Genomic DNA, 22,654 nt, shown 5'->3' with positions numbered 1-22,654 from the left:
GTTCATGACAATAATGAAAAAACTTGCAATTCTTTCCTTAGAAGCTTAAACACTGTTTGGTCGCAGCCTGAAAGATCACTTCTTTGAAAGACAGGAACTTTTCAAATAGGCTTCCTGGAATCATAATTGAAATCATGCTGCAATATAAGTAGGTCTAATCCAACATTTCCTGGTGCTTAATGGGAATGTTGCTATAGAAATTTGGACTTCTGAAATAGGCACTCTGGGACTGAAATTCAAGAAACAATTTTTATTCAGCTTGTGAATGCATATATTCACTTCATGAATAAGTTTCTGCAGTGTGTTCTTATAACAATTGATTTTTAAGTCTCTGTTGGAGACTTTAATGTAGCTTACAAAACAGGTTGTTAACTACATGTTCCCAATGCATAATACCATACTAATTGGGCTTATTGTATGTGGGGGCATGGCTTTTCTGAATGAAGATAACTTCCAGGTGTACTTGCTGCCTAGCACTATAGTCAGTCTTCATCTGTAAGAAGCTGTTAAATTACCAATGAATAAAAATTAAGGGATGTCTTGAAATATTGATTTATACTTACACCTTTAGAACTTTTTGTTCTTGGAACACTTGTGTGCCCTTCAAGTTGTATCTGAAGTAATTTATTTAGTTTTTCTCATGGAAGCAGTGTGTCCTGAGGAGGAGGGTAGATCCCATTGTGTCCATGAAATATACTGTAAAATGACAGATGAGGAAGAGAAATAATTTGTTCTCAAAGTGGTTTTGGAATAGGCTCTTCTCAAATGTAGACTTCATGTTTGCTTGATGGAACAGCAAGTGAGTGAGTATTTTGCTCCCCTACTCCATTATGTTTGCAACAACAGAAGAGGATGTAGAAGCAGCTTGTTCTCATGATACACAATGCTTGTGAACTCAATTCTTGAAATTCTAGTCCCTAAGTTAACGATGCTAGGGCACTAATTTACAAATTGTGCTCCAAGCTGTAATTGGTTCTGACTGGAATGTAGTGTTCAGGATTAGGTTCTTGCTGCTGAAGCATAATGACTGCATCTACAGCATCTGTGGTAAGCCTCAAGTGCACACTGCTGCATTTGAAGACACTGCGCAGTGCGGAACTGTAGAGATTGCTTTAAACATGCAGGAAAAATGTGTTGCTAACTTTAGCTGTCAGAAGCTCTACTAATACTCCTGTCCTCACCTTGATCTCTTATTTTTCAGGTTTGTCTCTGACAGCTTTTGCCAAAGACAGCAGAGAGGGTGATCAGAACTTGCTGGAGTTGATGCAAATCCTTCAAGCACTGATAGCTTTGAAGTGATTTATCACTGTCTGACTGTCCAATAGTCAGATCAACTCTGCCTCTCAACTTCTCTGGAGCATCTGAAGTGTCTGAACCAACTGTGCTGCACCACATGTTCAAAAATAGGAATGTGAACATAGCCTGGGTAGTAGTGCCTTGGCACTCCATGCTCAGAGCAGGCCTTCTAGACAGCTACAGCTTTTAGTTGTAGTTGAAGCTACTGGATGTCTCTGCATTTTTCCAGAAGACTTCATATTTTCATAACTAAGTAAACACAGAACTTTAGGAATAACAGCCTGGGTAGGCTCTTATGGGCTGTAGGTGTTCTAAATCAGTCTCTATGCAGAAAAATATTGCTATGTGGCTGGCTCAGATTACAGCTAGAAGCTGCAGTAGTTTGAGCTGATGAGAACTCACTGCATGAGAAAGTGAAACTGCAGTTGACTACTTGATCAAGATGACTGGCAAAGTGCTAGACTCACTTTAATTGCCACCCAGATGAGCATCTCATTGGTGTTTGGCTGTGCTAGGAGATGTGAGCAAGAATAGAGCAATTCTGGATGCGTGTGTTTATGTATTTCTGAAACTTGTAACTGCTGCCATCATACTCTGTCTATGGCTACACTTAGCAACCTGAGGATCTCTTGTCTGTTAATAACAGACTACACACAAGTGCAGTCTTAGATACCACATTTTCTCAGATTATAGCTGCATAAAGGTGGAGGAGGACTCAGTTTAGATCATGTTGCCATGAAACATGTAAAATTGACACAGGTGCAGGTATTATAAAGAATTCAGATTTGTTGTTATATAATTTAAACCTAGAATTAGAATTTCTGCTTTTGCAGTGTAGTAGATTTGTGTACTCTGCTGCAGTCTGCCTGCAAGGAGATACTTATTTCCTGGGGTTGTTATGATAAAATTGGAAACTAATGCTATTAAATTCAATTGTTTGTATTGTCACTTGACTATTCTACGAAGTAGGAAAGAAAACAGTGTTTGTCCAGTGATCTCTGGAAGCCTTATATACAAGGCTATGTTAGGTGAGGCATGCTCCCCTATGGATCCTGCTTTGGTGTGTTCTTCCCCTGCTGTGAACAAACTGCTGCAGTGTAAGGCCACTGATGCAGGGAGTAGGTATGATACATTCTAAAATGAACCAATTCCTACTGACTGACAGGCAGTGGATCAGATCTGTTACAGTCTTTGTAACATCAGCTCTGAAGGCTAAAAATCTAACGCTGTAGTTGAGCAGCTGAAGTAGCGGGGAATTTAGGTGAGTTGATGACTAGACCAGTTCTGCAGACAGTGCCTATAAGAGGTGCTGCATAACCTTACGCTCCTCGTTGATAAAGCTTTAACTGAACACTATATGGTATGTACTGCTGTAAGAACAAAGCATGATGCAGAGTCTACAACTGATACTTGTGTGGTGTCTGAACACATGCAGTATGGTAGATGGAAACATATTGTGCTAATAAACCTCTAAAATTGTGGGGGTGGGGAATTTCTGTTTCAGAGCAATGGTTTTCCTCTACAGTTCATTATTCTAGAACAAGTGTCTGTAGGCTAGGACACTTGGACAAAGAGAAGCCGCTGCTGGTACAGGCCACTGCAGGAGACTTCTGGGGGGAAAAAGCAGCCACCATAATGTCTCATGCTGAGAGGACAGAGATGGCAAGAAGGAGAGGGTAAATGGAGCCAAGGTCTTAGATGTAAAGGAAAGTTAGAAATGAGGAACACATAAGCCCCCATGCTGAGGGAGGCTAAGGTGAACAGTACATGGAACTGAAGGATAGCATCCCTCAAACCCAGTTTCAGTGACTTAACTGCCCTGACAGTGCCTAGAATATCTGTGAGTGTACCCTTGTTAAAAGCTGTAGAGAATTTTCCTGTTGTAAATTTGATGATACTTGACCTTTCTAAGCAGTGCACAGGAAGGGAAGGAAGATGGAAACTTTTTGCCTTCCTTAGCATTTCTACTTTGGTTTACTGTTAAGCCATCTACAAGTGTTTAAGGGATGAGCAGACAGTGCAGCTGTATCAGGAGCATGTAAAATGCTTTCAAGTTCAATCCTGAGCTATTTTTCTGGTGATTCTTTCAGAGACTTGTCTGAAGATTCTCAGTGTGATCAGCAGAGTGGAAGCTCAGGGATAAGTTCACATAATGAGCTCAAGAAGGCAAATCTAGACAAGTGAAGTGCCTACATACTGAAGGCATGTTTTTCTCTAAATGTTAACTATCTTTACTTTTTCAAGTCAAATGAAAGCAGAACTTAAATCTGTCTTGTCAGTATTTCTGTATCTTTGAAAACTTTGAACACAATTAGACTATGTATAGAAGCAAAGACTCATGTTGCTTTCTGAAGATGCGTTAGTTCCATGATATGCCTGAAGAACTGAATGTATCTTGGTTAGAATCACGTTCTGTCAAGTTGTTTTACCATTGAACTTCTGCTAAAGTACTCACTAACTTGACACAAGATCCTTGACTTGGTTGTTGGTGAATGTTTTATGATGCTTCTCTAACCACTCTGAAGTGATATTGCTACCTTGTCTTCCATATATATGTACATATTACCAGCTGAGAAAGGTGCATATCCATCAGCCAGTCATGTATCAAAAGTTTACCTGAAACTTGGAGGGAGTTTAACTGTATCTGAGAAGACTTACAAAAAGGCAAAATCCTTCACTGGGCAGAGACATTCTCTAGAGGAACATGGTGTTCTGGCTAATTCATGGCTTCCATTTAAAGTCAGCTGTCTTCTTTAGTGCACTAACCATCTTTTGTGTAAGTCTTAGCCACATGATAAAACCTCAGATCTGGCCACTTGCCAGTATTGTCTTTGACTACTGTTGGTTGCTGTTCCTTTGCCCAAAGCAGATTTGTAAATCAGCCTGCTCATGACCAAAAGCATGTAAGGAGCAGATAAACTGTCAGTGAAGGAAAGCTTGTAGTATCTTTTCCATTCTAGTGTTCCACATTAGTGCTGGAGACATTTTGCCCTATGGCTGTCTCAGAAACTCAGTGTACAGTTATAAGAGTTGCCAGAAAGATTTAATGGATCTATCCAAACTACTGGAGAACTTAACTTGAAATGAGTCAAAACTCACTTATATGCAGGGAGTTCTGATGTGTTAAGACACAGAGATGGCTGTTAGTTTTTGAACATTCATATACTAGTGCTAAGGAATAGTCAGTTGTGGTCTGAACTGCATACTGTGAACAGGCTGTTCCACAAACAAAACCTGTATTTCAGTCCTTTTTGAGGACTAAGGTTAAACAATTTAGAATGCAACATGTTTGGAGCCCTGAGGTGTTTACTTTGAGTTTACTAGTTCATTTGCCACTTGAGTGGGGTGCCCCTTGCTTTTCAAAGCATGTTTTGGTACAGGAAGGTGAGTTGAATAAACAGCTGTTGTATTAGGCTCGGTAAATGCTGTGGTGTCAAGGCTTCTGCTGTCATTCACTGGTTGCTCCACTCCACAGAAGTTTGAGTTTAAAGACTCCCTGGATACTCCTGGTGGTGTACTAAATTGACCTGCGTAGCTTCTGTTGTGACCTAGCTTAGGCATGGCCTGAGTAAAGGATATTATTGGAAGAACACCTCCAGCACATGGCAGGCTGTCTGCATGTGGTTCAGGATAGTAGAGCTTACCTGAGCAAGCCAAGAGCCAAATCCTCAGCCTGTGCTGTGCTAGTTTGATCTGCTTAGTGAGGAGTTAGTTTTCCAGCTTTGTGGTCAGAGCACATGTAGGGTGCTAATTCTGTAGGGGGACTTATAGTTAAGGCTGATCATTATTTCCAATTCCACAGGAGTCTGCTGTTACTGTGCTGTTAGTGTGCATGCACTATGTAGCTCCAGTGCTGGATGATCAGTATACAACCTCAGCTCTGAATGAATCCTATGTCCTTTGATTATAAGATCATGAATACTAGTTTTAATGCAAAACAGAAGATGTGGATTCATGTATACCAGAAGCCTAAGCAGGTGCACAGCTCCTAATCAGATGCATACACAGCAGCTGCTGTTGCAAAACCCTAGAATGAACACTACATGCTGAACTCTGCATTTCTTGGATTGCAGGAATAAGTGGATTTGCCAGGGAGGAGTTTAGAACATCTCACCTCAATGCTAATACTTGCCAGAATTCAAGGGCAAGGTCAAATAAGCAATGTTCCTGGAAGAAACTGATATACCTGTCCTCAGCAAGGACTCTATGTGCATCAAGTAAAAGTGCTCAATATATGTGACTAAAATATTCAAGCTCATCACAAATATACATACTCTGATCTTGTTTGGCTACAGAGCCCCGATATTGGTGCCAAGCACTACTGGGAGACTTCTGCTCTAATGTGAGGATGCATAAACTCAGGCTAGCTTTGAAACCATGACTCGATGCTAATTCAACTTCTGCTAATCCTACCCCAGAAGAGCAACTGCAGAGAGGTCTTGTGTAAAGAAGTCACATGTAACAGTGTGTTAGAGTGAATGGCTGGACTTCAAGCTGTTGGATCTCTGAACTCTTTGTGGCAAGTCAGAGCACACTTCTGAACAGCTAATTCTCTTTTCACTTAAGAGAAATATGGCACAGCTGCAGTTATTCCTGCATTTGGATATATGGTTGGTGCTGTAAAGAGCTGTTCTTCCCTGTAGCAGAAGCTGAGAAGGCAGTGGAGACATGAGCTTTCATTTATACTCCACTTGTCAGGAGGTAAAAGAAAATGGAGGCCTTAACTTCTTGACTTGGTTCCTTGCAGTGGTCCTGGAAGCTGTAACCATAATTTCTAGACATCTAAAGCTATCTGGTGGTCTCATCTTGGTGCTGTGCGAATTCAGCTGTGCTGGCTGTACTTTGCAATCAATGTATGCAGATGTCTAAAGGATCAATGCCTCCTTCCTCACACCCATTGTGAGCTAGCCCAGTGCCTGCTCCTTGCTGCCTCTCCTTCAGGGAGATGGCTGGTATGGGTGGGTGATACACCCAAATTAGTCTTAAATAGGCTCATGTTCTAATGAGGCAGGGTATTATAAAGCATTGTAGCTACAGAGTAGGCTGGGAGTCTAATGCTGCAAATCCCCCTATTAATACTTTTGTAGCTTATGTACTGCATCAAATCCAGTGAAAGAAGAGGAAAATTGCCTTAGTGGAATACAAAGTTCACAGAGCAGTTGCTGCTTCACTAAGCAATGGCAGATTTGGCAATGTTTGGACCTGCAAACCTACTTAATTTTTAGATGCTTCTGGGTTTGGAGACTTCCAGAAGTCTGGACAACAGTGCTTTAGGGGTTGCCTGTGCTACCTGCAAAAGCAGTGTATAAACACCCTAACTACTTTCAAGTGGAGTTATGCTTGGAAAGACTCAGAGGAATTTCTGGGAAGAAGGATGTAATTACAACTTTAGAGTATCTCTTCCTAAACTCTTGTTTTATTTTGGTTTAGTTACTCTTAAGCTACCTGGAACAGTTGATCCTATTCTTCCCCAGCCCATACAAACTAATAACTAACTTGTTTTGCAATACCAGTCCTTTAATGAAGTCTCAAATATTTTAAAATTGCTCTTCATCCTGGAGTTGTAATACAGAGAATGCTTTAAGTGCTGAGCAGAACTGGTGATAATATAATTCTCCTTCTCACTATATGCCTGCCTAGTTCTGAGCTCTGTTGTGCTGGTCTGTTAGTTTCCCGTTTGCCTCTCCTTACTGCAAACTTGAAGAAAGGAGTGAGGAGGCCTGCTGAGCTCTGCCTTCTAAATGCAAGAGGTGGGAGTTCCTGTTCTGCAGTGTTGCCAAGTCAGAGATCTTTACTACTTAAATAAAACAATTTTAACTTTATATAATAGTAAATCAACCACAGTAGCTCTTGTATTCTATATCAGCTGCAAGGATTAATAAAAGAAGCCTTTATATGTCTGCTCTAGTTTCCTGTCAGGTAGCAGTAGGACCAGAAGAGATGCAGCTTCTTCCCTGCAGTGATCTGAGCCCTGGAAGATTTCTGCCTTATGGAAGCGGAGCCAATAGTTGTTTGGTGGGTGGGGTTTGGGTCAAATGTTGACTGCATACACCTCAAATTCATTCTCTGCAAGATGAGTAAGAGACAGAAAAATCTGTTTTGCTTGGCCTCCAAGCTTGTCTGGTTTTGGTATTATCTGATGTTACAGTTGTCAAACCAATAAATTGCTACCTTCTCCGTTAAATATGAGATCGCTTGTGTGAAAGACTAGGATATCTTTTTTTTTCCTTCCCATGTACAACACAGCTGCCTCCTTTCTCTTCACCTGCTCTCCATCCTCAGAGATAAATGCCCATGCTGACTGCTTAGCAGGCTTTCCGAAGTGTCCTGTTTCACATATTTGAGTTTGCCTTTCTGCATAATGTTCCTGATGCCCCTCTTGCTTCTTAAAGAACTTCTGTCTTGCTTACCTCTGACATCATGTATATTTGACAGCTTTGTAGCTTGGCTCCTAAACTTTCTGTATTTTCATGGCCTTCTGACATGACCTTGGTATGTGGATTGTGAATTTGGTACTGCTGTCTCTAATGAGGAAATCTTTTTCCTTGCCCTTAAACAACTTATTTTCCTCACCTTGCCCAGACTTTCTGTCATGGCATGTCTTGAACCAACCATGTTGTCTTTCTGGCTCTCCCATTACCTTATGTGCTTACCATTGCTATGACCAATTTGTTGGACAAGGAAATAATGATAACAGGTGCTGGTAGGGTTTTGTTGCTCTCAAGTTGCAGAAAGTCAGTGGGGCACGTGTGCTCTGTAGTAGCAGCACCAGCCATGCTTCTCTTCTCTGCCTGTCTGAGCTAGCCATGGAGGTAAAAGAACAAGACAAGATCATACATGTAGTGATACTTCCTCAATACTCTCCATACTCTCAGGGATTGCCCTCAGGATTAAAAGTTTAACTGTTTTCTTCATCCGTTAATTTTCCTACTTATCTGTTGAATCATATCAGCCTGCACCCAGGTGTGCCACAGCTTCATGACATGTGGAGTGCAGAACCATTGCCCTCTGTTAGGAGCTGCCCATGGCTTCAGAAACTTTTTTTGGAATCCACCAGCTGTTAAGAAGGTGCTGGGTAAATGATTGCTGTTGCCCTCTGTCATGCATTTAATAAGCCATGATATGCTTATCCTATGTGAGTTTCATTCTCCCATTTTTAGTCCGTTTATGCATTTAAACTTTACAGCATCCTGTGACAGAGAATTCTAAATTTAAGTATGCCTTGTGTGAAAAACATTAATTTCACTGAGTGCCCCCAGTTCTTTTGTTGTAAGAACAGTTGGTGATCATTCCCCAGTTCTCCTCTCCATGCCATTCATGACTTTATGGACCTCTCAAATACCTGTATCTTATCTTTATTCCTCTCTTCTATCCAGCTGAAAAGTCTTAAATTTATGCTTGTCCCAACTGTTTTCATTGCTCGCAGAAAGTAATTTTAAGTATAATACCCTTTTTGAACTGAAGTGACAGGGGACTGACTCTGGTGTTCAAAAAGGAGGCAAACCCTACGGTTTTTAAGTGGTACGGTAATGTTTCCTACTTTATTCTTTGTGTCTTTTGTAACAATTCTTCATTATTTTTTGGCCTTTTTGATAATGCTGAGTAGTGAGCTGCTGTTTTTCAAGAAACGTCTGAATGATTCCCCCCCCTCTCTGGTTAGTGATATCTGATTTAGGCTTGTTTTGTTTCTGTGAGCATTTCTTTAGTTATCAACACTGTGTTGTATCACCTGGTTTATTGCTTGTATTGATATATTAATAAGTTGCTGAATTAGAAAAGGTGCTGCTTGATTTCTGTTTGATAGTGCAGCCATGATTTATTAGACATTTCTTTCAAGGGCAGTGCTGGAGCGTGTTATATCACATTGCTAATGACTTCTTCAAGGGTTTAGTTTCCAAGAAAACTGTACATGAGTGCAGGCAATCAGGATATCGCCAGCTGATGAACACCTGAAAAAATAATAGGGATTCAGAAACCTAAATTAACAGTGTTGGGGTTGTTGCTAGTTTTTGTACTTCAGTCTTTTGCTCTAGAAATGCATTGTAGAACTGCTTAGGAGTCTCACTTCTTCATGATAATCTCTATGCTTTGAAGATTTTCTAATGTGACACAGAACTGTGTGGTCTTTCTTAGAATCTTAATTGTACAGTAGTGTGATGCATTTGCTTCTTGATAGCTGTACACGTGGGATTTTGACAACCTTGCCAAGAAGGAGATGAGCCATGTTCTCGACTAGGGGTTTGCGCTTACACTTGCCTATATGGCAAGATGTTATAAAGGCCTTTCAAAGGCAGTGCCCTAGTCTTTTATCAATGCATCTTCTCCACCTTTGCTGAGAGAATTCTGTTGAGCAGCTCTGGAGAGTTCAATTATTTTTCGCAGTGTGTGTTTTAAGAACATTAAGACTTTTTTTTTTTTTAACTTAGAGGCACTTTTTGTGTGCTCTGAAAAACAATGATTCTGCGTATAGCCTGTGGCATCACTTACAGACAAGCATGTTACCAGCAGCAGGGTGTTTGGACAGATCTGCCTAGGGCTCTTGCAAAGGGTAACATAGCAAACTAGCTATGAATTCCTCTGCTGTAACCAGAAAAGTAGTGGTGCAGAACTTTACCCCACTACTGAGTCCTTTGAGACATCTTCGGCAGTTCTCTTATTAATGCTGATTTGGGTAGATTTAGTAAGGCGGTAGTGAGTCAGTAATTTAATATAAATTGAGTGAGAAGTCTTTTAATTCAGATTTCAAGTGTTGCATATTTTTGACTCACTGTATGTGTCATATTGTTGTAATGTTCTTTTGTTTTCTTTTTACTTTGCTGTCTTCTTTTGTCATCGTAGCTTTAGGTTTAGTGAATAAGTTTTTTGAGATCAGGACCATGGATTGTTGACAACATGCTTAGGCACTGTTTAAGTACTTTGGTTAAATAAGTAAAGGACAGATTTATGCTATTATCAATTTCCTGTTCTTGGCCTTCACATGAGTGGAAGCTAGGTGTTTTAATGTGCTACATGCTTACGTGTTAATGTAGTACAGACGAAGTCTCTGATAAATGGTGGCATTTCTGACAAAAATTACATGAGCGAAGTTAGGAACCAAGTGCCTGCTATTGATATGCATTTAGTGCTTTGCAGATCCTGTGTTTTTAGGAGGCCACAAGGCACTTAGAGTTGCTGTTTTCAAAGAAATAAAATAACTTTGCTCCGGGAAGCCAACTAATAAGGGTAAACATAGTATCTCTGTTTGTGAGACAGCCAGGAAGATATTCACCTCAGAACTGAGTTTTTTCCACAAAGTAGCTCCATTTCAAAAAATCAGAATACAAACAGGTAACATGGCACTGCAATAAATGGTCCATTAAGTTGGCAGAACTAGTAGTGAGCCCTCTGTGAGTATAGATAGCAAGCTAATCTTCTCAGATAGTTTTACCACATCTAGCTTCTGATCTAAAGGCTTGTTTGAACTCTGCAACGTTTTGACTACTCCATATCATTGCTGTTTCCTTTCTCCTCTTAGATTAGCATTTAGGTCTGCCTTTCACTAGGGCTGTGGAAAAAGTCCCCTGAGATAAGGCTTGCCTTTTAAGTGGTTGTTAATAAAGTTGCTGAGCCATTGAGAAGTGTGGCTGGGAGCAGACAAAATTGTCATCTTTGTTCCCTTTAGTTTAGGGAAAAAGAGAAAAAGCAGGAAACGTGATAAAAGAAAGTACAATTCTGCTTAATGCATGTTTGTTTTTTGATCTAATCCAAGGTATTTTTGAAGAAGGGACTTTAGTAGTGTTCTGAAAATAACTTGAGTTTTCTGTGGATAAAAATATCTAGATTACACTAAAAGGGTGTAAATTCATCAAGAATGTACGTCTTAATTTCACCGCATAAGCCAGTCATTGATTTCCTGAACTGATGTCAAAGGTACTTGATTTTGTAATTTTTCTCTATTGTATTTCCTGTGGCAGGATGCAAGATTAGTCTGGTCTATCCATTTATCCTTTGAATGCACAGGCACAATACTGGTGTTAATCTATGTTTTACAAATGCAGTGATCTAATGCAGATCTAGAATGGCTGCCTTCCATGTCTTTGCTGCCAGGCTGAAGCCTGTCCTCTAAGACATTTAAATGACGGTGATTGCTGTTGCACAATAATTTACAGAAGAAAGAGGGGCAAAGTTGCTGGAGTCAGGAGTCATGGATGTTTGAACTCTGACTCTGCTGTCTGTCTCGTAAAAGCAGATTGAATGCCAGGATGCCTTGGAAGCAGCTGCTCGGGCAGAGGGCCTGCCACTGGACACCTCCGTGCATTCCCAGCTGAGAATGCTGGATGAAGAGCATCACAAGGGCAAATACCACCATGGCCTGAATGTGCTGAAACCCATACGGACTACTTCCAAGTAAGTCTTTAGGCTACAAAAGAACTGATGCAGCATTTGCTTTTCAAACCAGTCACAAAGCAGGATTGCAGCTGTAGGTCTGCTGACTGGAACTGAAAACATCAGAATTTGTTTAGCAAGTATGACTGGCATGGGCCGTTTGGTACTCTGAGTACTTTCAATGAGACACGGCTTTGTTTTTCTCAGGGATTTACAGTTCTGTTTCCTTTTTCATTTGTTTGTGATTGTTCTTCTTTTAGACACCAGCACCCTGTTGATAATGCTGGGCTTTTCTCCTGCATGACCTTCTCCTGGCTCACTCCTTTGGCCCACAGAGCGTACAAGAAAGGGGAATTGTTTATGGATGATGTATGGTCTTTATCAAGGCATGAGTCTTCAGATGTCAATTGTAGAAGGTAGAGACATCTTGTTCCTTATTATTTCCTTGTTCCTTTTTTCTAATACCTTAGTTCACAGGCAATGATACAGTATTGCCCTAGAAAAGCAGCACTGATATTTTGCTCTGCCTTTCTCGGAATAGTGGAATTTAGTTTTATCCTTCATAGACCACTTCCTCCTGCTGCACAGTTTCTATACTCTTGCTGACTTCAGTGAACTTAGAGGATTCTGTCTCTAGGAGTGTTTTGCAATTGTTTTTCTCGTTGTGCATGTCTTTAAACTTTTTTTATTAAAACAAAGTTCTTTCTCAAGGCTACACTGCAAAAAATCTTGTTCTAAAATAATGAAAAGTAATACTGACAGTAGCAAGGTGATTTGAATACGGGTCAAATCTTGTGATCAGGCTAACATTTTATGGCTAATGAGAATTTTTCTCAGGTTGTGACTCCACAACGCTTCTGTCAGATAAGCAAGGAAAGACTGCGACAAGTCAGTATATTAAGATTGCCAAGGAGACTCTAGGCAAAGCAAAAGGCATTGTGTTTTTCATCCCTCTCTTCTGTTGAAGTAACACAACATAGATATTTCAAGATGCAGATATTTCTCTTTACCTCACAGAATGTACCATGTATTTATTTCTCTTGATATTTAGTAATTTTTGTTGCTCTGAGCTAGGAAGTGCTTGGAATTTTCACAAAGAAGTACTTATGAGATTGTACCTTCTCTCATGGTGAAAAATTTATAACATGAGGCTTCTGTTTTTATTAGGCTGGAGAGATTGTGGCAGGAAGAACTTAAAGAAAGTGGGCCTGATGATGCTTCTCTCCGGAGGGTTGTGTGGATTTTCTGCCGCACCAGGCTCATCATTTCCATAGTGTGTCTGATGATCACGCAGCTCGCGGGTTTTAGTGGACCAGTAAGTAATATCCATCCTTTTTTTAACAACCCCAGAGGGCTCCATCTCATGGCCAACTGTAAAATCTCAAGGTTTCATTGCAGAATCACTTAAATGTTTTGACTAGCTAGAAATTTTGGGGCAAAATTCCAGAGTGATTCAATAATCCAAGATAGGTTTCCTACAGCTGGTGGATCAGTTGCTGAATACTGAGGCAAGTTCTTGGAGAAGGGAGGGGAGTTTAGGTATCTTGGAGGAAATGCACACTTGGTTTTTCTCTTTGGTTTTGAGTATAGTTTAAAGTTTTCCTTAACTGGTATGTGGTCTTTTTGCATAAAATTCTTATGTGCAGGTCTTTTAATTGTTTTCTTTTTCTTTTTGTAATTCTGTAAATTTATCTTGGAATAAAATTCAGTCTGATAAAACACTGATCTTAGATTATTGGCATTAATAGCACAGTCTTCAAGAAGTGGAACGAAACCATTTTATTAGAGCGCTACTTAAAAACTAATGTGAGCAGGTCTCAAGAAGTCTGTGGGTATAGTCTTTACTGATCCTACAGAGAATGGTCAGACAGGTTTCATGTAGAAGTGTTAGAGTACGTTATTGCCTCTAGGAACTGCTGCTGTTTGTTGCTATGGGTCGTAATGAAGATAACAACATATGGGACTTGACATTCACACCATTTTTTGTCACCTGTTTGTTGCACGTGCTGTGCAGATTTACAGTTGAAATTTTGACTAAATTTATTCTCTACACATTTCCCTTGAGGAGTAGGAGCAGTATTACTGCTAGTAGTACACGTTTCAGTGTGCTGGTAAGCTGAAGGTTCATTTCTTGGGTAAGTACTCTTGGGTGCACTGTTAGGTGAAATGTCTTTTTAAAACGTTTTCCTGCTTTTAAATGTCTTATCAAAATGATGTTCTGCTTTTTAAGCCTTTTTAAAGTTTGCCTTGTTTCATGTAATATGAAAAATAATAAATGTTTCTGTGGTATTCTTTTCTTGGTAATAATTTATAGTAGCTTGTATTATAAAATATATGAACATACTTTGGTAATTGACAATAAATCATGATTAAGGTTTTAAGAGCACTAGCTTTCCCCAAGAAGAGCTTCTGTCATTGTTTCACTACAGGGCTTTAGTAGCTGCTTTTATCTTTAGAAAAGAACTTGCAGCAGGGTTGCCCCTAATTTCTGTAGTGTAATTTTTCTCAATTTGTCTCAGCCAAACTGCTGAATGAGAGAGCGGGAGGGGAAGGAGAAAAACAAACCAACTTGACTAGCCTGGGGGCTACCGCTGCAATTGATGCTCGATTTGGGTAATTTAAAATTATCTACAGACATTTGCCCATTTACAGGCAACCTTATTCATTTCTCTGAATAAGGAACAATCCCCTTTTGGTTCCATCATTTGGCATGAAAAACAAGTCTTTACCATCCCTCCTCCCTGTTTTTAAAAATGGCATGCCTCATAGATATGCCTATGCTGTCTCCTCAGAAGTATCAGTGCTTTCTTGTGGTGTTACACACTTTCAGTCACCTGAAGGTGAAAAGGGAGACCAGGAAAAGCACTTGACTTGACCTCATGTATTGGTGAAAATTATAAAAATGGAGTTAAACACTATATTAAACTTCAAAAATTTTAATTGAATGTCTATGACCCTGAAATGCCAGCCAACAGCTGTGGCTTTGCTAATGAGCATTGTGATGGTTATAACTGGAAAGGAGTTGTTGCTGACTTCCTGTGTGGGGTTTTTTTATATCAGATAGATCCTTCAAGGGTCTTCCTTTTTTTAAATTTTGATAAATTCTGCATCTGGCACAATATCCAAACCCGTAACCTGGTGAGACAGCTGCATGTGTCAGACTGCCTTGTAATAACCATCAGAATGTACTAGTATAGGTAAGATACTATTTATCTCCAGTGAATATTTGCTGCCATTTGATCAGCTACCAAAACTTTCAAGTTCAGGTTGAGGAGCAAGGAAGTTTTCTGATTACTAAACATAATCAGTTTAACTCCAGGTCTGAACAATGTACCTGTTTGCAACTGTTCAGAGCTATTCTTCCTGTTTGGGAGATGGGGAAACTTGCTATCTTAGTGGAGTACAGCTTGACAGTTTGGTCAGTTATTGGAGGGGGGAGTGGTAAGCTATTGGAGGTAAGTTTCCCGATTTCCCAGTTGGCTCCAGTTGCAGCCTCTCCGTGCTGTCGCACGCTGGCTGCAGCAAGGACGCCGGCACTGCAGTGGGACCAGTGACAGAAGCTGTTCTTTAGAATTTTCAGGATGGCTGTTTTCTGCGTCAGAATGAGACAGTCCTGCTGGGCAGAGCCAACGCCAAGAGCAAAGGTAAGGTAATGTTTATTCAATGGGAATGCTTAAGACAGCCGAGCAGCTAGTACCAACTACTACGGTAATAGCCACAGGAGTTCCTTTTTCCCCCGTTAGCTTGAGTTTTAGTTTTTGTACTGTAACTTTCTTGTTTTGTAAATAAATTTATGCTGGATTCTTGTCATTAAACTAGTTTGAATTCAAATAGTATGTGTTCAGATGTAAATGTTAATTCTGTATGACTTTTTTCCCCTGCCTTTTCAAAATTCTTTAATCTGCTGTTTCCTCTTTTCTTTCTTCTGGAAAAAAAAAAATGGGGGTATAAGTAAGCTGGTCTCTATTTCATCATGGGAGATGCTGAATCTATAAAATAGTGCTGAAAAATTGCACTAAAGTTTTGGGAGGAATGAGACCCCAGGAAACATCTGCTATCTTTATACATCCTCTCTTGGAGACTTTCAGCAATGCTGTGGTGTGCGAGAAAATGTTTGCAGTCTGCGACCATGCTGAGTTACAGCTCGTGAGGAAAAAGGGGGATTTTCACCCCAATTGCTCAGGGACTCGGTTGCATATGTTGGATTGAATACTGGAAAAAGAAGTCAGTAATATCCTTAGTAACTGCAAACCAACTGTATGCAGTTGTGGTCCAAACAGTCGATGTAAAACTAAATCCAAGTAAGGAGGAAGCTGGAATGCAATAGATCTGTGAATGTGAGCTCCTCACATTTGTTCAGGGATTGGTATGTAAATTTTCTCAGTGGCCATTCTAGAACCTGATGGACATCTGGCTTTAATTCACACCTGTGAAAAAGAAAGAGCAAAATTATTTACAGCATGTTTCCTTGGTTCTGACGTGCAGAATTATTTTCCTCAGAACAGATGAATTTGATCTCCATTTTTTTCTGTTGTTTGGTGCTGGGCTATAGCTATCAATACCTTTGCTGAAGTAGTGGGGTTTTGTTTTTTTGCTCTCTCTTCAAACTATACAGAACTCTTATTTGCAAAACCTGATTTAGCCACGAGGACTTCAATGGACTATGATGTGAAAGGCTTCTCAAATATTTTCTTTGGTCTCAGATTTTTTTTTTTTGTTGCTTTTTATTGTGGGCAAAGGTAATTCTCTGCTCTGTACTAGCATATCAAAAGCACCAGTATCTTAAAGCATCATTCATTGAAAAGTTCTGTAGGAAGTCTTTTGCTGTCTGTGAAGCCTTACTGTAGGATACTTTTTAAACCAGATTGCAGAATTTGTGCAGCCTCAGAAGCCTCCTCTGTTGCACCTGCAAGTTTGACTTCTTTTGGACTTCATGAACAAACACTGCTCTGTTTTTGTATCTTTATAATTTTGTGTTGTAGTTTCAAATCTAGTTTGTTAGAGGCTAAGACTGACTGTTAGATGTTAGCCCTTTATAATTATCCTGTATGTGCAGATTGTATGTTTATACAATGCTCTACCTGTTGTACAGTGTTTTTGAGATGTTACCATTTAAGATGGCACTTTATTTCAAATAAAAGCCTATTGTTTTGCAGTCAATAGTATTTAATATTGCTGGTGATTGTGAGTTGTATGATGTTATATTGTGCCGTTGGACCACAAAGAGCTGGAGGTGGGAATCGGTGGTTCTGGGGGCTGTCCTCTTTCTGCAGGTGATGTTTGAAATGTGATTCCTGAGGTAAAGTGTTTATGTTTTTGAGGGGAGAGGGTATGGGGAGGGATTGAATGGTTAATTTTTTGTCTTTTTTTTTTTCTCCCCTGTCCCTAATGATTTGTGGTATTGCGTACCTTGTGTTTTCTGCTTGTTTTTTTCTTTACTATTAAACTGCTGATGTTTATTTCCAGGAATGTTTTGCAAATGTCCTTCTCACTCTTCCCCTCTACAACTGTAGGTACATTGTTCCTTTTTATCAAATAAGCACGTTTGAAGCAAACCAAAGATAAAATAAAAAAGGTCTTAATGTCACATAAAGGAATGTTTCTTAATGTGCGCAGATGTATAAGTAGTGACTATATTTTAAAACTCTTCTATGTGATAATGCATTGCTTTCAGCTAACTGCCAGATTTATGTTAAGTTAGAAGACACGGAGGATTAGAAGCGTGCTGCGAGGAATATGGTTCCAAATTGAACTCTCGTTACTTACTAAATTTGACTCAGTGCTTGGCTCTCAGCAGGGCTTTGTGTTACAGTACTTCTTGTATTGACACCTTTTACTTCTAGAAAGAAGATGCTTTCTATTTCAAATGGCTCTTTTAAAAGCAAAGTAGCCTACTTATTTCTAACTTAACATAAAGTTGTTGCATGGTCTTCTGGGATGATGGGGTGTTCATGCAAGTTTGCATTTCTTCCTGTAGGCGTTCGTTGTGAAACATCTTTTGGAGTATACCCAACAGAGTGAGTCCAACCTGCAGTACAGCTTGTTTTTAGTTTTTGGCATCTTTATGACGGAAATAGTGCGATCTTGGTCCCTTGCGCTAACTTGGGCTTTGAATTACCGCACGGGGGTTAGACTGCGTGGAGCTATCTTGACAATGGCATTTAAGAAAATTCTTAAGCTGAAGAACATCAAGGAGAAGTCTCTTGGAGAGGTAAGCTGCAGCATCGTTTTGGAAATTGCAGTGTGAAAAGGGATATGCGATATATTCCTTTGAGAATGAGCTGTGCCTTAAATGTAAATAATGTTATGTGTATTTTTCAGCTCATAAATGTATGTTCCAATGATGGTCAAAGGATGTTTGAAGCTGCAGCAGTTGGCAGTTTGTTGGCTGGGGGCCCTATTGTGGCCATCTTAGGAATGGTTTATAATGTGATTATTCTGGGTCCAACAGGCTTCTTGGGCTCTGCTGTCTTCATCCTTTTCTACCCAGCAATGGTGAGTTGGAAAGAGTTAAGACTTGCTTCATTTTTATTAGGTCAGACATATGAATAGTTCTGAATAGAAGGTGTTGAAATGTGCTAGATTTAGCCCGTTTATGGCACTGCATGTTATTAAAAGTGTTTCTAAAGGTGGTTTATGAAGCAGAAATTTGGAAACAGGAAGCTCAAAATGATAAAGAAAATTAGAAAATGGAAAGGGGAAAGCTGATAGATTTGACTGAGATAAATATGCATAGCTAAATTAAACTGCTCAGGTGCTTGTGGTTGAGGTTGGAAAGACACAAGGCCTCCAGTTTGTGTACAGGAGCTCAGTGTTGCATGAGCACATCGCTCTTGATTTCAACAAAAGGTGTTGAAAAGCACTGCATCTGGGAGAGGGTGTTTGTGATTAGTTACTCCTGTGTCTACTTCTGCTGAGCTGTGAAATAGGCTAGTTCAAGCCAAAATTGTCTTGCCTCCAAAATGCCTTGTAAGGCTGCTGAAGACTTGTCACTGTGTTCATGATACAAATTTTAAAAAATCATGGAGGCTGAATACTGTGAGGTCCACTTTGGTCCAATTTATCTGGCCAACAGTAAGGATTAAAATAATGGGGATTATATTTTAAAGAGGGGAACGAGGACTGGAGTTTGATCATCTTTTCTAGTTCTTTTCAGCAGCCCTTCTCTATTCATGGGGACTCCAAAAGAGATTGCAGGAGTATGAAGAAGGGCAAGGAGCTGAAAACTTCCTAAAGTAGTGTGTTGGTTTTGAATTTCAGACCAGGAATGGGATGAATGTAAGAGTAGCAGATGCTTAGAAACATGTGAACAACTAATTATTTTTAGATTGGTTTAGTAAAAATGTTAAAACTGTTTTACCACCTTCATAGCACTGGCATATGGTAGAAATTGATCTGGTTGCGCAAAGTCCAGCTCGCTCTTTTGCCTTATAGGACCAGGTTAAAAGCTTGGCTAAAATGGGTTCTACTGTTCATTTGCCATGAGGGTCAACTTGGTGTGTCTTTAGGTTAATGTGTTTGTAGTCTTTGTGCTTCAGAAACTTCAACAAATCTGGTAGTATCCAATGTTGGTAGATGCGCACACCTTTATTTTCACAAATTTTATTTTTGTTGACACTTGCTATCGTGAGTCAAGTGCTTGGTGGAGATGGGGCGGGAGGCTATGAATAGTGTTTCTAGCCTGACTTTTATGTTCGAACAACGGTTGCCTTGTCCCATACCTGAATCCCTTTTTCAGATTCAAAATTGACTTTCTTTGGTAATTAGGAGGAATTGAATGTACTTGTTTCTGAGTTGCCATTAATGTTGCATGGTGTTGCCTTCTGTTTCAGATGTTTGTATCACGCCTCACAGCTTATTTCAGAAGAAAATGTGTATCAACAACAGATGAGCGTGTGCAAAAGATGAATGAAGTTCTTAACTACATTAAGTTCATTAAAATGTATGCCTGGGTCAAACCATTTTCTCAGAATGTTCAAAGTGAGTTCACGCAATCTGTAAATGTTTTTCTTTTGTGCAGATGCCCCATTGGTTAGTACCCTGGTGTGTCCTCCTAGCTTAGTACCATAGATGTTGATGTACATGCAGTGCAATAACACTTTCAGCCTTCAGGCTTCCTATTTGTTATGTGGGATGGGTTGGACAAACAGACCTGCTTCTAGAGTTTCACCTTCTAGCATAATGATGTTTGTGGCTTGGCACTAATTTTAAATTTTTAAATTTTGTTCCATTTTTTTATCACTTAATAAATGCGCTGGCTGCTCCGTTTTTAAATAAAGTAAAAAGACCTCTATTCTTACGGAGATTTACAGACCATTATAGTTTGTTCCTCTGTAACTGCGGTCTTTATAAGAAGGTATATAATATGATAAATGCTAAAGCGTAGAGTTAGGCCTCTCTTACTCAGTGTTTATAGTGCTATGGTAGTGTCTGTTGTATATGTACCCTCCTGAATCATACTTCAGATATGGTGCTCCTATTTATATTTCTAGAAATTCGTGAGGAAGAACGTAAAATCTTAGAGCGTGCGGGCTACTTCCAGAGCATCACTGTGGGTGTGGCTCCCATAGTTGTAGTCATTGCCAGCGTGGTGACCTTTTCTGTCCATATGATCCTTGGCTACGATCTCACAGCAGCTCAGGTAACTTACTGCAGTGTTGAAAATCTTTACAATGTTGCTACAGTAGCTTTTCTGCTAAGCCCTTTCTCTTCATCATATTCTTTGCTTTGTGGCCGTGCCTGTGTGGCCAGGCTGTAGCCTTGCTCACAGAAGTGAACATCTGATGGGTGTGACGGCAGCAGATGTAGTCTTATATTTTGCACAAAAAGCTCTCCGTGCTGTTTTAGTCCTGACCTTCCCCAGAACAGGTTTTGAGCTGAATGTAAACGAGCACTCCTGTTTGCTATTCAGATAGGGCATTGGGATTACTGGATGTTTTTGTTTTACAGTGTGCTTGGATGCAAACAGCACAAATGTCTTACAACAGGATTTGAACTTTGGTCTTCACAAGTAATAGGCTAATGCAGAATTTGCTAGCTGCTGCTTTTGGTAGACCTACAAACACTGAAGGTGTCTGTCTTGGTCTGTTACAAAGCACTGGAGAAAGAGTTGGGTAGATCTGCTGTTTTCTGCTGTTTGAGAATATGTTGAATATTTAAATGGTTATTCTTGGACTGTGGGCCTTTTCTATGGCTTTGAATTGCTGCTGTGACATTTCAGCTTTTAGAAGGTTGGAGTTGTTAGTATATTGCATCCAAATGTGATTCTCTTTCTTGTCTCATTTTAGGCATTCACAGTGGTCACTGTCTTTAATTCAATGACTTTTGCTCTGAAAGTAACGCCGTTCTCAGTGAAGTCTCTATCTGAGGCATCTGTTTCTGTTGACAGATTTAAGGTAAGCAGTCATTTGGCCTTGCGGTTTTAACTGTAAGCGTGGAGTGTTGTTGTATGTGTATAATAGATGCTAAGGGAACACTGGAAGGTAATGTTGTCTTGATGACTGAGGAGTTCTTTTTCTTTACGCTTAGCACTCCAGATTATTAGATTCTGCAAAAGAGACACAAATCTAGTGAAGGAATATTAGAAGCTTAAGATAATACCAGTGTGGGAAGCAAAATATTCTTATTTAATGATTTTAGGATTTTGATGTTGGCCACTGTAAGAGATAGAATACAGGACTAGATGGCTCACAGTATAATAATTCTTAAACTCCCTTTTAAGACCATCTGCATGAAAAGACAGTGAGACATGTCTGCAATGAAATTTCATGTTTTGCTAATTAAACTCTTTTTAGAAATGTCATGTATTATGTAGGCAGCTTTGCAGAAACCAGTAGAGTTTTATCTGTAGTCATGAAAAACTTAGGTTTTGTATTTCCAGACCAGATTAAGTGACTGAAACTCCACTACATGAATAAAATGCAGTTGTGATCTGACAAAACGGAATCTATGGCAGAAAATTAAAACCCTTATAACAAACAATCCTATCTCATCCTTCAATCCCTGTGAAGTGAATACACTGTGTATATTTTCCTATGAACTCAGAGGACAGGCCTTTATTTTGTCTTCTTTCTTGAAGACAATAGTGCATTGCACGTTGCAGAAATTTCCAAATAGGATTCCACAGTATATGTATCCACTATATATAATCTCCACAGATACATGGATTCCATGTAATGCATTCATGAAACAAATCTGGGTGTGAGAAGAATGGGATCTGCAGAATGGTTTTGAGATCCCATTGCTTTTGAGCGTTTTTGTTTCATCTTCTGAGTCACCCTAAATCAGGCTTTCTTAAATCCAAATGCACTGAAGGGAATTTTGAGGGGGAAAATAAGGAGAGGAGAAATTGTCATATCTCCCAGTTTGTCTGTAAACAGTGTAATCTGTGTAGGGTTTTTAACATAAGGTCGGGAAACTAACATCACAGTAAAAATGTAACTGACTTTTTGGCTCTGTAAATGAGTATGAGCTTTCTTATGAATGTATGATTCGGGCATAGCAATTGCAAGAGTAAATAAGGCTGAGAATTGAGAAGTCTTTAATCGCAAAAGGCTTCTTAGTTCAAAACATAAATAATGTAAGTGGAAAACATTTTATCTTGTAATTAAACTGTGAAAAATCTCTTCCTAATCTGTGTTGATTGTAAATACTGATGGATGTGGTGGAAAACATGATACAATGGACTTAATGGCTTACTACTTATTGTCAAGCAGACCAAGATAGGTCAGCTAAATTTGTGAGATGACTTTTTCCCAGCAGAGAAGCTGAAGGGTAAAGGCTGAAGTTAAAAGTCATTCTGTCTCCTTCCATAATGCCTTGGTGTGCAGGACAAGTCAGTCACTTTCCCTCAAAGTGACCTCTCCTCTCCAACCCATGTATTCTACTCATGTGTTTTTAATCTGGAAATTACAGAGCTGCAGTTGCAAACAGTGTTAAAAGAATAAGTCCCTCTCATATCGCATCCAGAGTATTGCAGTTCTGTAAAAGTCTT

The 22,654-nt window shown here is 39.6% G+C and overlaps 1 protein-coding gene across 1 annotated transcript in view; it reads left to right on the top strand.

The window, feature by feature from the left end:
• Positions 1 to 22,654, top strand: part of LOC103922962 (multidrug resistance-associated protein 5-like) — a 48,369-nt gene that overhangs the window by 4,124 nt on the left and 21,591 nt on the right. The window contains 8 exon segments of the mRNA XM_009331193.1: positions 11,525 to 11,682; positions 11,922 to 12,077; positions 12,829 to 12,976; positions 17,639 to 17,872; positions 17,983 to 18,156; positions 19,494 to 19,641; positions 20,154 to 20,302; positions 20,949 to 21,056. Coding sequence (XP_009329468.1) covers positions 11,525 to 11,682; positions 11,922 to 12,077; positions 12,829 to 12,976; positions 17,639 to 17,872; positions 17,983 to 18,156; positions 19,494 to 19,641; positions 20,154 to 20,302; positions 20,949 to 21,056 — 1,275 coding nt within the window.

The sequence above is a fragment of the Pygoscelis adeliae genome, unplaced genomic scaffold, assembly GCF_000699105.1.
Source record: "Pygoscelis adeliae isolate BGI_AS28 unplaced genomic scaffold, ASM69910v1 Scaffold479, whole genome shotgun sequence".
NCBI lineage: Eukaryota > Metazoa > Chordata > Aves > Sphenisciformes > Spheniscidae > Pygoscelis > Pygoscelis adeliae.
This window is presented reverse-complemented; position numbering and strand designations above follow the sequence as displayed.